This window comes from Microtus ochrogaster, linkage group LG2 (assembly GCF_000317375.1).
Source record: "Microtus ochrogaster isolate Prairie Vole_2 linkage group LG2, MicOch1.0, whole genome shotgun sequence".
Taxonomy (NCBI): Eukaryota; Metazoa; Chordata; class Mammalia; order Rodentia; family Cricetidae; genus Microtus; species Microtus ochrogaster.
This window is the reverse complement of record NC_022028.1, coordinates 11,796,890-11,811,032: the sequence shown is the minus strand read 5'-3', so window position 1 is coordinate 11,811,032 and position 14,143 is coordinate 11,796,890. Positions and strand designations below refer to the sequence as shown.

The window sequence follows — 14,143 nt, the reverse complement described above, 5'->3', positions numbered from 1 at the left end:
CATGCTTAATCTCGTATGCCGTCTTCTGCCAAAAAAAAAAAAAAAAAGTAAATCTTTTGTGAATTAATTAGACTAAAATGAGTCAACAAATTTGAGTGTAGCAAAAGTATGTATTTCAGGAAAGGTAGCTAGCATATTGTGGTTTGGCCCTTTTAGTCCCTATTGCAGCTCATGTCAAAGCAGGGACTTTGGGGTCTGGGAAGATGGTTCGTTCGGTAAAATGCGTGATGTGCAAGCATGAGGTCATGAGTTCAGATCCCTAGCACCCACATACAAAGTTGAGCACAGCAGTATGTGTCTAATCCCAGTGCTAGGGGTGGTAGGGAGATGGGTAGATTCCTAAAGCTTCATTGACTGGCCAGCCAGTTGGTAATCAAGTTCTAACTTTTATGTTTATCAAGTTGTAGCCCGATGGTAAGCCTCAAAGACTAACCTTTATGCTTTGTGCATTCTGATTAGTACATTTTCAAAATATTGCCTTTGCCAGTAAAGAGTATCTTAGAAGTGTGTGTTCATATGAATGCTGAAACTTTGAAGGTTGTTAATTCTTGTGGGCATTTAGTATATGAAATTGAGCTGTAATTGGGTTCAAGTACCAAGATCATGAATTGCTCTGAACCTTATTTGACTTTTGGTGTTTTCTAAGCATGTGTAAATTCTAATCAGAGATTTGCCTGTGTGTAAATATAAAATAGCCTAGGTTTACCATCTGCCTGGAAATAGCTGAGTGACAAGAATGAACATGTATGGGGGTAGGAGGAGATGACACAGCAACTCTGCTGTCTACAGACACACGGAAAGGAGGGGGAGAGAGATTATGAATATATGAGAATGCATATGTAGACATGCCGATAACTGCCTTTGGTTTAGTCCCTGGGATTTCCAAAAGGCCAGAAAGAGAACAGGCAAACATGGTTTCCTTTCTCCCTGGTGGTAAAATGGTGGCAAATGCAAGCCCAGTAGATAAGCAGACTTCAGGTGCTTGCTAGCTGTGCCACTTAGACTGGCCAGTTTTAGCTGGTGTCTGTGTTGCGGTCGATAGTCATACTTCCTCACATGAAGTATTTAGATCATGAGAATGTTCGTCAGACTGCTCTACAGTAAGACCAGAATTTGTGTTTCCCCAACCATTTGGAAATCTTTTCATGTTGAAATCTCATTCATCAAGAATGGATCCCAAGGGGTTGAGTAGATTCCTGTGTTGCACGTAGGTGAAACATGATGAAAGGATCATTTAGTGGTGTCATTTTGTTTTCAGTGTTAATAATAAATAGTAAGTACTTAACCTTGTGTAAGGCCCTGGGGTTACAAAGCCTGTCTTCATTTTCATTGGACAGAAGTCAGTTGACATAACAGATGTAAGGGCACCTATCTCAACTCTCTGGTAGGGTAGGGATCCAGTCCAGCTTGGAACCATTTATTGGCCTCTGTGGTCCTAAGATATAATTCATTGGTAACTAAGATATAGTCAGATTAAAAGACACTATTTTGATATTCTCTCATGTCTAATTTCTTACACATTTTAGAGCTTTTGCAAAATAAGAGTCTTTTCTATGTCTCTTATAAGTCTTGCTAAATTAGTCATAATAGTTAAGCAGAGCCATATTTTGAACCTAAGTTTGAATAAAATGCTTTGACAGTAATTTCCTGCATAGTGCTCTATCCAGGACAGTAAATGTGTAACTTTAACTTCCATTGCTACTTACCTCAATCTGTAGTTTCAGAAGAATGTGAGCCAGCATTTACGAGTCTTCAGAGAATTTTTAATTTTTTTGTATTTAAAACAAATCATTAAGGAAGACTGTCATTACACAATCATATCCTTGTATAAGTAGATTAAGGGGAAGCTTGTTTTGTGTTAAATGTCTAAATTACTTGTTGATTTGCTTATTGTTGAATATAGGTAGCTAAGTTTTTCTGTATTTCACTTCTGGATTTGAAGCATTCTAGTATTGTTAAAATAGACCTAGAACAAGTGCATAAACATTCTTTGGTGTAGCTTTTGAAAAAGTAAAAGTGTTTAATCTGCCATTATAGAACCTTTTGGTTCTGCAAGTGGCAACATTCTTTATTAGAAGTGACACTAGTTCTTGAGAGAAGTTGTGTCCGTCTTCACACTGTACCTGCATGTTTCCAGACTCAGGTGTGCTCAAGATGTGATGGGCAAAACTGCTTTGCTCAGCTGCTGCATATGGCTAGAAAAGAGCTCCAGTCTTCTTGGTTTACGCTAACACTGCGCCTTCACTCAAGATGCTCGTGTGTGGACTCAAAACTGATCTCATTAGATGTCACCATTTTTCCTCTTAAGATTTTAAGTGATAAATAAGCTATGCTGTTTAGAAATTAACTATTTTGGTGTTTTGCCCAGGGGACAGCCTCTGTACCAGCAGCTGCTACCCTGTCTACTGTAACATCTGGGGATCTGGATCTGTTCACTGAGCAGACTACAAAGTCAGAAGAAGTAGCAAAGAAACAACTCTCCAAAGACTCCATCTTATCTCTCTATGGAACAGGAACACAGCAAAGCACTCCTGGTAATTGATGTTGAACTTTATTTCCAGTGAATAACAGTGGTATTATAGAGTACATTCTTTGAAACTGTAATGGCAGTTGCATTTTCCTGTGGCAAGGGATACTTCTCTACTTAACTGAAATGAATGAAGGATTAGAATTAAACAATATAGGATTCACAAACTTTATTCATTTGAACTTGATAAGTTGGTCACATATCACTTAATATTGTTCCACAAGTTTATAGGACATGAATTATCTTTGAAGAATTACTGGTATTTTATTTACATGAAGTTTGGCTTTGTGTACACTATTTTCTCTGCAGGCAAACAAATAAGCAGTCAGAATTATACATAAATATATATAATTATGCAAAATTTGGAAATGCCTTGTCATTATAGTAAAATATTAGCATACAATTTATTCAGTTTTAATTCATCAGATCCTTTCCTTCAAAATAAGCTCATCTCATATATAGACTGAAACTGTGTGGCCACCCACCCACGTACTTCCTCATAAAAGCAAATAATCACCGCACTACCCGCCTGGTTGAGAGAGCAGTGGTGTGCGTCATCAGGAGTAGCATGTACTCTCAGGCTGTGCATCACTTTCACATAGTCAGAACATCTGTCTGCATTATGGAAATAACAGACTCTCAAGGTGGAGGTGTGGGTTGTTTAGAGATCTGTTCTGAGGGTCAGGAAGTTACCCTCTTTTCTGTATCTGGAGATGAGTGCAGCCATGTAAAAGAGCCTCTTCTTGTTTTGTTTGTTGGTTTCTTTTTTAAAATTTGTGATTTTTTACAATACAGGTATGTTTATGGGACCCACAAATATGCCATTTACCTCACAAGCAGCAACTACATTTCAAGGTTTTCCCTCCATGGGCGTGCCAGTGCCTGCAGCTCCCGGTCTTATAGGAAATATGATGGGACAGAATACAAGCATGATGGTGGGCATGCCCATGCCCAATGGGTTTATGGGAAACACACAGACTGGAGTGATGCCTCTTCCTCAGAATGTTGTTGGCCCTCAAGGAGGAATGGTGGGACAGATGGGTGCACCACAGAGTAAGTTTGGCCTGCCACAAGCTCAGCAGCCTCAGTGGAACCTTTCACAGGTAGGGCTCATAAACTACCATCTCAAAGTCCAAGAAACCATGTGTATATTCTGAGTAGTTCATTTGAAATCTAATGATGTAGCAAAAGAATTGAATAAAGATAAGTTTGATCAGACCCAAATGTTTATAGATGTCATGAGGTTTTATCAGATAGATAAATGACTCACTACCATCTTTATTTTAAGAATATTCTGTAAATAAGTGTTAGGATTTTCCTTTTCCCATTTTGGCCTGTAACAGAGTTATAATAGTGAACATGCCTAATCTACCATTACTAGCTAGAAGTTATCTTTGTCAGCATACAAGAGACACCTCACTCTCATATCTGCCACCTGTCAGGCTTGGCACCAGCTTTACTCAGCTCCTGGGTGGGGTCTTTCAGTCGTCCACTTAGACCAGTCTGTCTTCACTAGTAAGCGTGGATCATTTTTGGTTAGCTCTTACCAATGAGAAAGAAATCCACCCAGCACTCGGGAGGCAGAGGCAGGCGGATCTCTGTGAGTTCGAGACCAGCCTGGTCTACAAGAGCTAGTTCCAGGATAGGCTCCAAAACCACAGAGAAACCCTGTCTCGAAAAACCAAAAAAAAAAAAAAAAAAAGAAATCCAGCTTCATATTCTCAGAGTACAGTTTTATGAAGGATCAAAGCTGTCTCTGTCATATGGTTACTGCTTATGGATTTATGAGGAGCATCCATTGGCTCAAGAGTACCTATGATAATAAAAACTCTGCTTGCCTCAGGTATCACTGACAAATTCCATGTCTATCTGGGATAGTTTAAGTCAAGGAGTACCATTTCTGAATTAAATGCTCTTCTGACTTCTCTGCAGCCTTCAGAGGCTTTTGAGTTAAATGTTCTGGTTCTCATTCCCTTTCCTGCATCTTAGTGCCTTGGTTCCTGTAAGACCAGCAGCTTTACCTTCAGAACATTGATTTCTAACAAACATTAGAAAAATCACCAAATATCTTAGAATTGTGGTTTACAGGAGTACATAAAGCACATGTGTACGCACTGCAAGCCTTGAAACTTGTAAGTAATAGCTGTTCTGTTGCCAAGATGCTGAAGTTCACTCAGCTCAGGTTAAATTACAGTGAGCCAGTGAAGAATCGCAGCCCTTGTCACAAAGGCCATGATAGTGTCTGTGAGCAGAAGTGAAGATGTGATCTGTCTGCCTTTAGACACATTGGAACACTGGTGTGGTTATTGTGTCTTACAAAAACCCTGCAAAAAGAACAAAAGATAACACTGATATAGGTTTACTGTATTGTAGAAAATCCTGCGTTGCCTGCTCTGTCATCAACCTTCATAGTGAGAGAACCACTGGGCTAGATAAGAGGCAGATAAATATACTGGACTCTAGCCTGGAAGAAAATTACATGTAATCTTTTATTTTATTGGATATAAAATTTAATTTTAGCTGTTAAAACACATGCTATGACATTTTTAGTGTGAAAGTGTATTAAATCCATTTAGCATGCTAATAGAGAATACAGGTATTTTGTAAATGTTAGGATAATTTTAGGATGTTTTAATTTCTCAAATTTCTCAGTTCAAGAAATACTCTCATAGTTGAAAGAGTCCATTGACTTATATACTCAGAAACAAATTAGAGGATTGCTTTGGTATTCTTTTCAATTGCTGTTAATCTTTGGGATAAAAATTTAAATACAGAAAGTGAACTAAGTATGGATTACTTCATAAGCAGTGCTAAACACAGGAAAAAATAAAGAACAAGGTTATTCTTGAGTCAGTAGAGAGATATTTGGGCATGGTCTACTTTACCTCTGTGTTTTGACTAAATTTTACATTAATGATTAAAAGTTTGGTTGTAGCTAAAGAATTAAGAATGAAAAGTGAGTAATCCTTGTCAACTAAGCCTTTTATATGTTTCACAGATGAATCAGCAAATGGCTGGCATGAGTCTCAGTAGTGCAAACCCTACTGCAGGTTTTGGCCAGCCCCCCAGCACCACAGCAGGGTGGTCGGGCAGCTCATCGGGGCAGACTCTGAGCACACAACTGTGGAAGTGAAAAGCTACAACAGAGTTTCATCCAAATCCAACACCCGACATTCCTCGCTCCAAAGGCATCTAGTTCCCGTTTATTCATGTACATATGTATTTTCCTTTCCCCCATTTGTTCACATTAAGAATTACCTGATTGACCGTGTTGGTCTGTGCTGATTAAATCTGATGTGAAAGCAGGTTGAGAAACCATCGTCTGTGGAGGGCAGCTTTGCTCATATTTCCCATGATGTCATAGCCACATTGAGAAGCTGCTCAGTTAACTTGCATAATCGGTTTTATTCTCAAAATTATAGCTCTAATGTTTGCATATAAGGGAAGTAGTTATCATGTTAGTAATACTTCTAACAGTATAAACCCCACCCCCAAATTAGCCAGTAATCCTGTAGGAAGGTACTGTATGATCAAATGTTTAATCATATAAATAGAATGTAAATGTATCACTGAGCACTGTTTTCTGTGTATCAAATTCTTTTACTCATCACTCACTTCACTGTGCTGTTGTTTCGATGTGCTTAACAGGGAACGTGATTAGTGAAAGGAAGATAAACCTGGATGTTACTGTAAAACTTAGTGTTTCAAGAATTCAAATTTTCGCTGCCTCTTGTAATTTGGACCTCTTCTCATGTACATAGTGCTAATAAGAAGACCCTTTTTCTGCACTATATGCACACAGGGTAACTAAAACAAAGCCACTTTTAATCCTTGAAGGTATATCCAGGTTTATGACAGTTATTGTGTTTACATTTTATGGTGCCTAGTATTGACAAAATGTTATTTCCCTATATTAAACAGATGAATCCACACTTTTCTATTTGTGGGTTTTATTTCCTTCAGTGTACACTGCCAAGAGTTGGGACTGTTTAGTTGACAAAATACTCATGGATCAGGTTCTAAGACCTATTCCATCAATTATGAGATGGCTTGAGGAAGGGAGGGAGCAGCAGGACAGGAGATACTCAGAATTTTCCCCAGTGTCCTGTAGCTTCAGTGTACAAATATCTTCCCAATTAGCTTTAGAGAACACATGCAGAACAAATGAAGACAACACATTTTGTAGCATCCAGTTAGCTGTCTAAACAGATGTCCTTCGGCTGACAGGAAGGGCTGAAGGAAAGGAACAATACCTGAATGAGCTGCAGCCTAAATTCCAGACTTCCTCTTCTACACCTGCGTCTTGGCGTCTACACTTCAATGTTCACTGTGTCCAGGTGGTACTTTGGCTCATTGGCTAGATTGACCTTCTCTGTCCGAGTGTGCCACACGAGAACCTACAGGGGAAGGGGATATTTTAAGTAGCGGAACTATCAACACTTGCTGTCCCACCACATGAAGGAGATAAGTACCTTGGTGCAGTTACTAGCTTTTGGTTCCAGTTCTTCAACTGTTGTTATCTGCTTTAGAAAGTCAGATTCTTGCATGCCTGGCTGGGATCCACGGCGCTTAAATACAGCTTTAGGATTGGACAAGATGACTTGCAGACTCACAGCAAATCCTTTGTATTAAAGAAAAAGAATTACTGTTGTACTTTTTCCCTTTGTAATTGTGGCCATGTCAAAAAGTACAAGATAACTATTATATGGTTAGATTTTGGTATTCAAACTTGAATAGGGGCATTGCTTGCTTACATTCTCAAAGAAAAATTAGTCACTGTGACTTTGTACACTCTGAGGATACCTACCTCAGTATGAGTTCAAATCTGTTGATAATAAAAAGTAAATTCAGAAGCTGCTATCGTCAGAGAGGTCACCATGGCACCACATTTGATGCTCTGCATTATTGAGCTGAGGCGTTTCAGAAAGATGTCTCAACTATCCTTGAGGTGTTGGAGTGCTGGCCCAGCCTTCCTGCTTGCTTTTGACATCATTAATGTGCTTTATCATCGCGGTCAGCACTGTTCCAAATGACTTGACATTGAGAAGATCAGAGATAGAGGTACTGTGGTCATACAAAACGTAAGTATTACCTAATTTATAATCATTAGTTTTGCTCTTAAGCATGAAGGAAGTGAGCTTAGAAATAAGAACAGGCACGATTAAGTCATTTGGTAAATTTGGTTTTTGTATTTGAGTGTTTGTTTAAAAAGGATATTGCTTAATGGTAGAGCACTGGCCTCACATGTGTTGAGGCCCTGAGTTCAGCCTTCAGTGCTGCAAAGACAAGAAGTATGAACTCCCTCCAGTGATTTGTTTATATGACAGAACTGTTAGGATTTAACCTGCTTTAATACATTCCTAATGCACGCCACAGCCAGCCACACATGTTTTAGAAGTCTGAAGCCCGTGACACAGAACTCATGCCCTCCAGGAGCTGATGGGTTGAGAGCCAAGCCAGGGATGTCTCCATAGATAACTTTATGTCCTCTTTTTGGCAGTGGATTTCTGCTGCTTTTTGGAGAAATGTGATAACATCAGACAGTAGTGAAGAGCTGTGAGAAGACCACGCCCATCACCTCCAGGTGCCTGACTGGTCAGTCATGCACCCTGAACCCTGCTGCTTCTTAGAAATAGTTAACTCTTAGCCACACACAAACAGGATGTGGTCTAGGAAGTGCTGAGTGAAGCAAAATTTAAAAAAAAACAGAAAACCCAGAACTCATAAAATGGCCTTCAGAATCCAGTGTCCTCCACTAGATAGAAATACACCGTGCATTCTGTCTAGTAAGCAACACGAAATTTGGAATCCAGCCTTTTGGTTTTTACTAACTAGGTTCTTCCATTTGGCACACCAGCCAAGTCACTTCACCTTTGTTAACTGTATAATGTCCCCATTTCTGCAAGGGAAGTATGAAAGCTCAACCTTGGTATTAGTGTAGGGTAAAGATCCTCCTGATGCAGAGGACTGCAGTGTGCAAACAGAAGTGCCACTGTGTGAAAAGTACCGAGGGCTGGGTAGTACCAGCCACCACTCAGAGCTGTGGAAATCAGAGTAGACAGGTGAAGGGCTTGTGACAGTTCTGGGGCACAGAGCCAGGCCACATCCTGTCACGTGACTGATAAGACATCTCAGTCTTCATCAGATACAGCTAGGTCGGCACAAGACTTCACCAACACAACCAAAACTTGAAGTTAATAAAGTGCCTTTTCTCGAGACCAAGTCAGATTAATGTTAATGGTTTTTTGCTGTCTTTCATGTGCTTCATCCTTTAAATGGAAGTCTGTCCTCACGCATACTGCCGTTTCTTTATTGGTTTCAAAGCACTGATTTTTATATCCCTATTTTCATATGCACACACAATGAGCCAAATTATGCATAAGTAATTCTGAAAATATGGAACCATTTAGGTCTGATTTCCTTCATTGTCCCCTAAGATGTTAAACTATCATCTGCAGCCCTGAAAGATTCAGATTAAGTAACTATTTTCTCCACTTCCCTGGTTCAGGAATATCTTGTAGCAGTGTAGAGCTACTTGGTAAAATGAAGCACAGGTCACAGCTAGTCCTGAAGCCACCACTGTTTCTGCTGGGTGCCCCTCTTGTTCTCACTGGAGAATGATAGAGACCTGAACAGCAGTACTCTCAAAGACCTTAGGGAGTGGCTTGGTCCGGGAACAAAACAACCTCCTTTCTAACAAAGGGGCCAGAGGGAGAGAGAACATAATCCAGATGTTCTTCATTCATTTACCTCAGCTGGCTCTGCCCATTCTCCACTCAGGAAGCAGGTCGCAGCCAGCAAGCAGTCGTCATCAGGGAAGAAAGCCAAACTGAGTTGCTTCAGGGAAACCCACTGCCCGGATAAGATGCCAGGGAGAAGCTAAAGTGGTCTCCCTTGGAAATGGGCCGAACTTTTAGCTCCTGATCATTGATGTTCAGTCTCTATGGGTATCTTGGGTTTTCTTCAGTTTTGCTCATATTCATGCCTCAAACATGTTTATCTTCAGAGACTGGTTTAGCTTTAAAGGTACTGCTCTGTGTTTGCAGGTATTAGGAAACCATAGGAGTAGGGTTTTCTGTCTGGGTTAGTTACAGAACAATGTGCTATGCCAGCAAAAAATGACGATTCGCTGTGTATGCTGGGCTTCTTAACATCCAACGATAGGGAGGAAGAACATATTCTCTAATAGGCAGAGGGAAGGGCTTGCCTCAACAGACTACATGCTTACTGAATGCTGGCTGGAAACAAGGTGGAACGTTAGTATCCAATCTATTTAATTTTTGAATAAAATAAAACCACAGGGGAATTGGAGAATAGATGCCTCATTGGCTAAGAACAGTTGGTCTTTTAGGGGATCCACATTCAGTTGCCAGCACTCCCATGGTATCAAAACCATCTGTAGGTCTGGTGTCAAGGCTCCCACACCCTCTGATTTATGAAGGCACCAGACATGCACACGTGTTCACATACATACATGCAGGCTTAGTTTTTTTTTAAGCCAAAGGATTACATAAACAAGAAAAGTATTCAGATATTGGGAGTGAAACACATATGTTACAGATCTCAGAAATAGATAAATGTCAGCCCTAAAACTGCCAAAGCTTCTCTGAAGAGGCCACTCCACAGGCAAGGAATCCCCAAACTCTACAGTCTGCTTTAGTGGATGACTTAGAGCTTGAAGAAGCCATAGCAGATATCTGTAGAGCCAAACGCTGTGCTAGTGGTTAGAGGTTGTTATCAAACCTTCAGTGTGATCAGCTGATGCCTGCAAAAGTCCCCAGGCCAAGTAGAGGTCTAGAAAGGAGCAGGTGGATCAGTTACAGTGACTCACTTAGCCAGGTAACAGTTGCATTCTCAGCAAGAGCACAGCATCCTAATAGTACCTTTACCTGCAGCACCTGCATGGAACATGGAGATGGCTGGCTAGTGCAGGGTCACATTAGCTCTGAAAGCTCAGATGCTCCTGCCTAAATTTAAAAACAAAACAAGTCTTAAAGAGATAAAAGTGCCTCCAAATAACTTGATCATGTCCCAGCACAAAGTTCAAAATTATGTACATATTTATAATGCACCATATGTTATATGTATATGCATACTACATATATATGTATATCAATATTACCCAACAATTTGAAATTCAAAATGTCTCAGAACCGCTCTTTCTGCCTCTTGAAGAGGTAACTACTGTTTCTCCCTCCCCCCTTTACCCCTCCTTCGCTCCCTCCCTCCCTCTCTCTCATCTTCCCCCTTCTACCCTTTTTTCCTTCATTACCCACTAAACTTGTCTCTGAAAAAGAAAAAAGGGTCTCAGAACCAAAACTTCCTGCTGTACAAAGAATCAGGAAAATAAAATGACATAACCAAAGAAATAAATCCAGAAATGATAAAGATGATAGAATTATAGAGTATAATGAATATGCTCATTATATTATAAATGTTTTCATATTCAAGAAAACTGAAGAGATGGGAGAGATAAGAAAGGGCCAAGGTCTTCTTAGTAATAAAAATACAAGAAGATGTAAAGTGTCCTGGGTAGAATTAACATGAGATATTAAAGAATAAAAGATCAGTAAAGAACAAATAACAAAATAGAATAAAATAAAAATAAGACTAGTGTTTTGAGCATTGGAATGAAACATGAGAGGAAGACAAAAATAGATGAAGAAATGATGACTGTTTCCAGCCTTCAGTGAAGTTATGTAAAGCCTGAGTCACCCTGCCAGACAATGTAACCTAAATGAAGACCACTCCAACCATAATAGCACTTTACCCAATCTTCACACATGAATGTTCTCAAATCACAGAAGTCATAAACCAACTCCCCCCAAAACTTAAAGCAATTCAGGTTACATAAAGTGTGCTGTCTCTAATGTGATAGAATTGAAAAGAATAACAAACATAAGTTTCAAATATTTGGAAACTTGGTAAATTACAGGTCACATAAATCAAGGGAAATGAGAACAAAACATGAAAGTCTGAATCTAATATAGTACACGGGAAATTATTGTGGCACACGTGTGTAGGAGGTAGAACTGTGTATATGGGTGTGGAGGTCAGAGTAAAATGTTGGATGTTTTCTTCTCTCACTCTCCACCCTATTTGGGGAACAGAGTCTCTCACTGAACCTGGAGTCGACCAACTGGCTAACTGGTTGGCTGCAAACCCATCAGATCCTCCTGTTTTCACCTCCCTCCTGTCTTGGACTTCTAGGCATGTACCACCACATACAGCTGCTTACACAGATGCTAAGGATCCAAACTCCAGCCCCTGTGCCTGTGCAGTGAGCACTTGACTCATTGAGCCATTACCATCCCAATTCCAAAAATCATTTTTTAAATACAAGGCATCACTGTGCTGTCCAGATGCTCCAATAGACTAGTTTGAGACTTCCTGCCTTAGCCTTCTAAGTAGCTAAAACTATATAGAACATTGCGCCAAGCAACAAATATAATTTTCAAAAATATCTTAGATGCTAAACTAGAAAGATGAGGTCCCACTTTTAGAAAACTAAAAAACAAAACCCAAGTCCTGAAGTACTATTAATGTAACAGCAGAAATCAGGAATAGAAAATGTGCAATAAAGTCCACTTCTTTGGGAGAAGAAAACTTGACTGTGGTGGTATGAATGAGAAGTGTCTCCCAAAAAATGCAGACATTTGAGCTCTTGGGCTGCAGTGGCACTGCTTGGGAAGGATCAGGAGACAAGGTCTTGCTTAGCAGTGTGTAACTAGGACAAGCTTGTAAGCATACAGCCTCACCCTGCTTATGTAGTTTTCCTAACTCTGAAGATGTGAGCTCCCAGAGCTGCTTGCTCCTGCTGCCAAGCCTGATGCTTGCTGCTGTACCTCCCCACCACAAAAGACTCCTATTCCTCTGGAATTGTTAAGACCGAATACACACTTCTTTAAGTTGCTTCTGGTCGTGATGCTTTCTTATTACAGCAACAGAAAAGTAACGAATACACTGATAAACATAGTCCCATAACTTCTTGAGAAGTAGAAGGCACAAACCACCAATGCTGAGAGAACTCTAGTAATGTGAATAACAAAAAGTATTAACTTTATGATAGAGATTTGGACACCTCAGACTAGAACAGACAAATTGAGAGACAAACTACAAAGCAACAACCAATGAAGAATAGCCTACTGTTGAAGGAAAGGTCACAGTTAGGTCACCTTGCAGTACTACTTTATAGGGCCAGACAGCCTCACTGGTGAATCCCAGCAGTCTTTTAAAAAACAAATAATAGAGGTTCTATACTTATTTTTAATAAAAAAGAAAGAATGCTTCTCAAATTACTCTGAAGGTCAACCTTGCCCAGATACCCAATACTATGCAAATCATTACAAGAAAACTGCAGCCAAAGCTCATGAAAAAAGGCAGGAAACCCATCCAGCTTCTTCACATCCACTCCAGCATTCAAAAGGGAAATAAGCCATGACCACATGTGTTAACCTCAAGATCACAAGGTCATGTTCTCTGCTGTATAATTCACTATTAGAAAATATAAAAGGAAAAGCTGTCTTGACGGTCAATACTCATTTGACAGAAAGTTCAATGTCTTCATGACTAAAGGGAGGGTGGTGTCTCTCACTGAACCAATAATGTAGGTGAACTTTCTCAATTTGAGAAAAAAAAAACATTGAAGGAGGAGGAAGAAGGAAGGGGGAGGGAGGGAGGAAGGAAGGAAGGAAGGAAGGAAGGAAGGAAGGAAGGAAGGAAGGAAGGAAGGAAATAGAAAACAACTGTTACATTTTACTTCTGGATACAAAGACTGGATACAAAAACTTATGTAGGTTGGAGTGAGACACAGACCGTACTCATTTTATTCAGCAATGCAGTGGAGAGTCTTGCTACTGAAATAAGCCCTTCCCATTTTTTTTTTTTAAACAAAAAGGTCACACAGATAAGTATAAAGTACATAGTACAAAAAGAAGCAAAGCTGCTCTTTCTCACCCAGTCAGTAGCATCAACAGCCATTGCCAGTGTCTCCTGCTGGACAGCCACCACCTTGGTCTCGCCTCCATGTACCTGACCCGCTAGCACACTCTTTTCCCCTCACTTTGTATAGACACTAATCTTACAGGTCTTCTGCAGATCAAGCCCACTCCTGCTTCCTGTAGCATGACTTCTGGCAGCAAAGTCTTCATAATCTGATCACAGGACACTAACCACCTTCTAAATCACTGGATCACTGGCCAGCGGTACTGGACTCTTGACATGCTTTTTTAAAACTTATTTTCTGTGCATAGATGTTGTGCCTGCAGGTATATCTGCATGCCACATGCATGCCTGGTGCTTACAGAGGCCCAAAGATGACATTGGATGTTCTGGAACTGGGGTTAAAAGATGGTTGTGAGTCCTGTGGGTACTGAGAATCAAACCTGGGTCTTCTGGAAGACCTTAACTGCTTTTAACTGCCGAACCATCTCTCTAGCTCCTAGACATGCTATTTCAGTGCTACTGATGGCAATTAATTTCTAATATTTCTCTCCATCCACTGAAAAAGAATGATTTCAAATCCAAAATAAAACACATATTTTCTCTCTCTCTCTCTCTCTCTCTCTCTCTCTCTCTCTCTCTCTCTCTCACACACACACACACACACACACACAC

General features: G+C 40.1%; 2 protein-coding genes across 2 annotated transcripts in view; one reads left to right on the top strand and one right to left on the bottom strand.

Annotated features, from left to right (window-relative positions):
- Smap1 (small ArfGAP 1) overlaps positions 1 to 6,457 on the top strand; it is a 92,328-nt gene extending 85,871 nt beyond the window's left edge. Inside the window, exons 9-11 of the mRNA XM_005359875.2 lie at positions 2,369 to 2,534; positions 3,323 to 3,630; positions 5,526 to 6,457. Coding sequence (XP_005359932.1) covers positions 2,369 to 2,534; positions 3,323 to 3,630; positions 5,526 to 5,660 — 609 coding nt within the window. The 3' untranslated portion in view covers positions 5,661 to 6,457. The remainder of the gene's footprint in view (positions 1 to 2,368; positions 2,535 to 3,322; positions 3,631 to 5,525) is intronic.
- Positions 6,458 to 6,460: 3 nt separating this feature from the next.
- Positions 6,461 to 14,143, bottom strand: part of B3gat2 (beta-1,3-glucuronyltransferase 2) — an 80,040-nt gene continuing 72,357 nt past the window's right edge. The window contains exons 3-4 of the mRNA XM_005359874.3: positions 7,000 to 7,148; positions 6,461 to 6,924 (exon numbers count right to left, since the gene is read on the bottom strand). Of these exons, the coding sequence (XP_005359931.1) occupies positions 6,838 to 6,924; positions 7,000 to 7,148 (236 nt within the window). The 3' untranslated portion in view covers positions 6,461 to 6,837. The remainder of the gene's footprint in view (positions 6,925 to 6,999; positions 7,149 to 14,143) is intronic.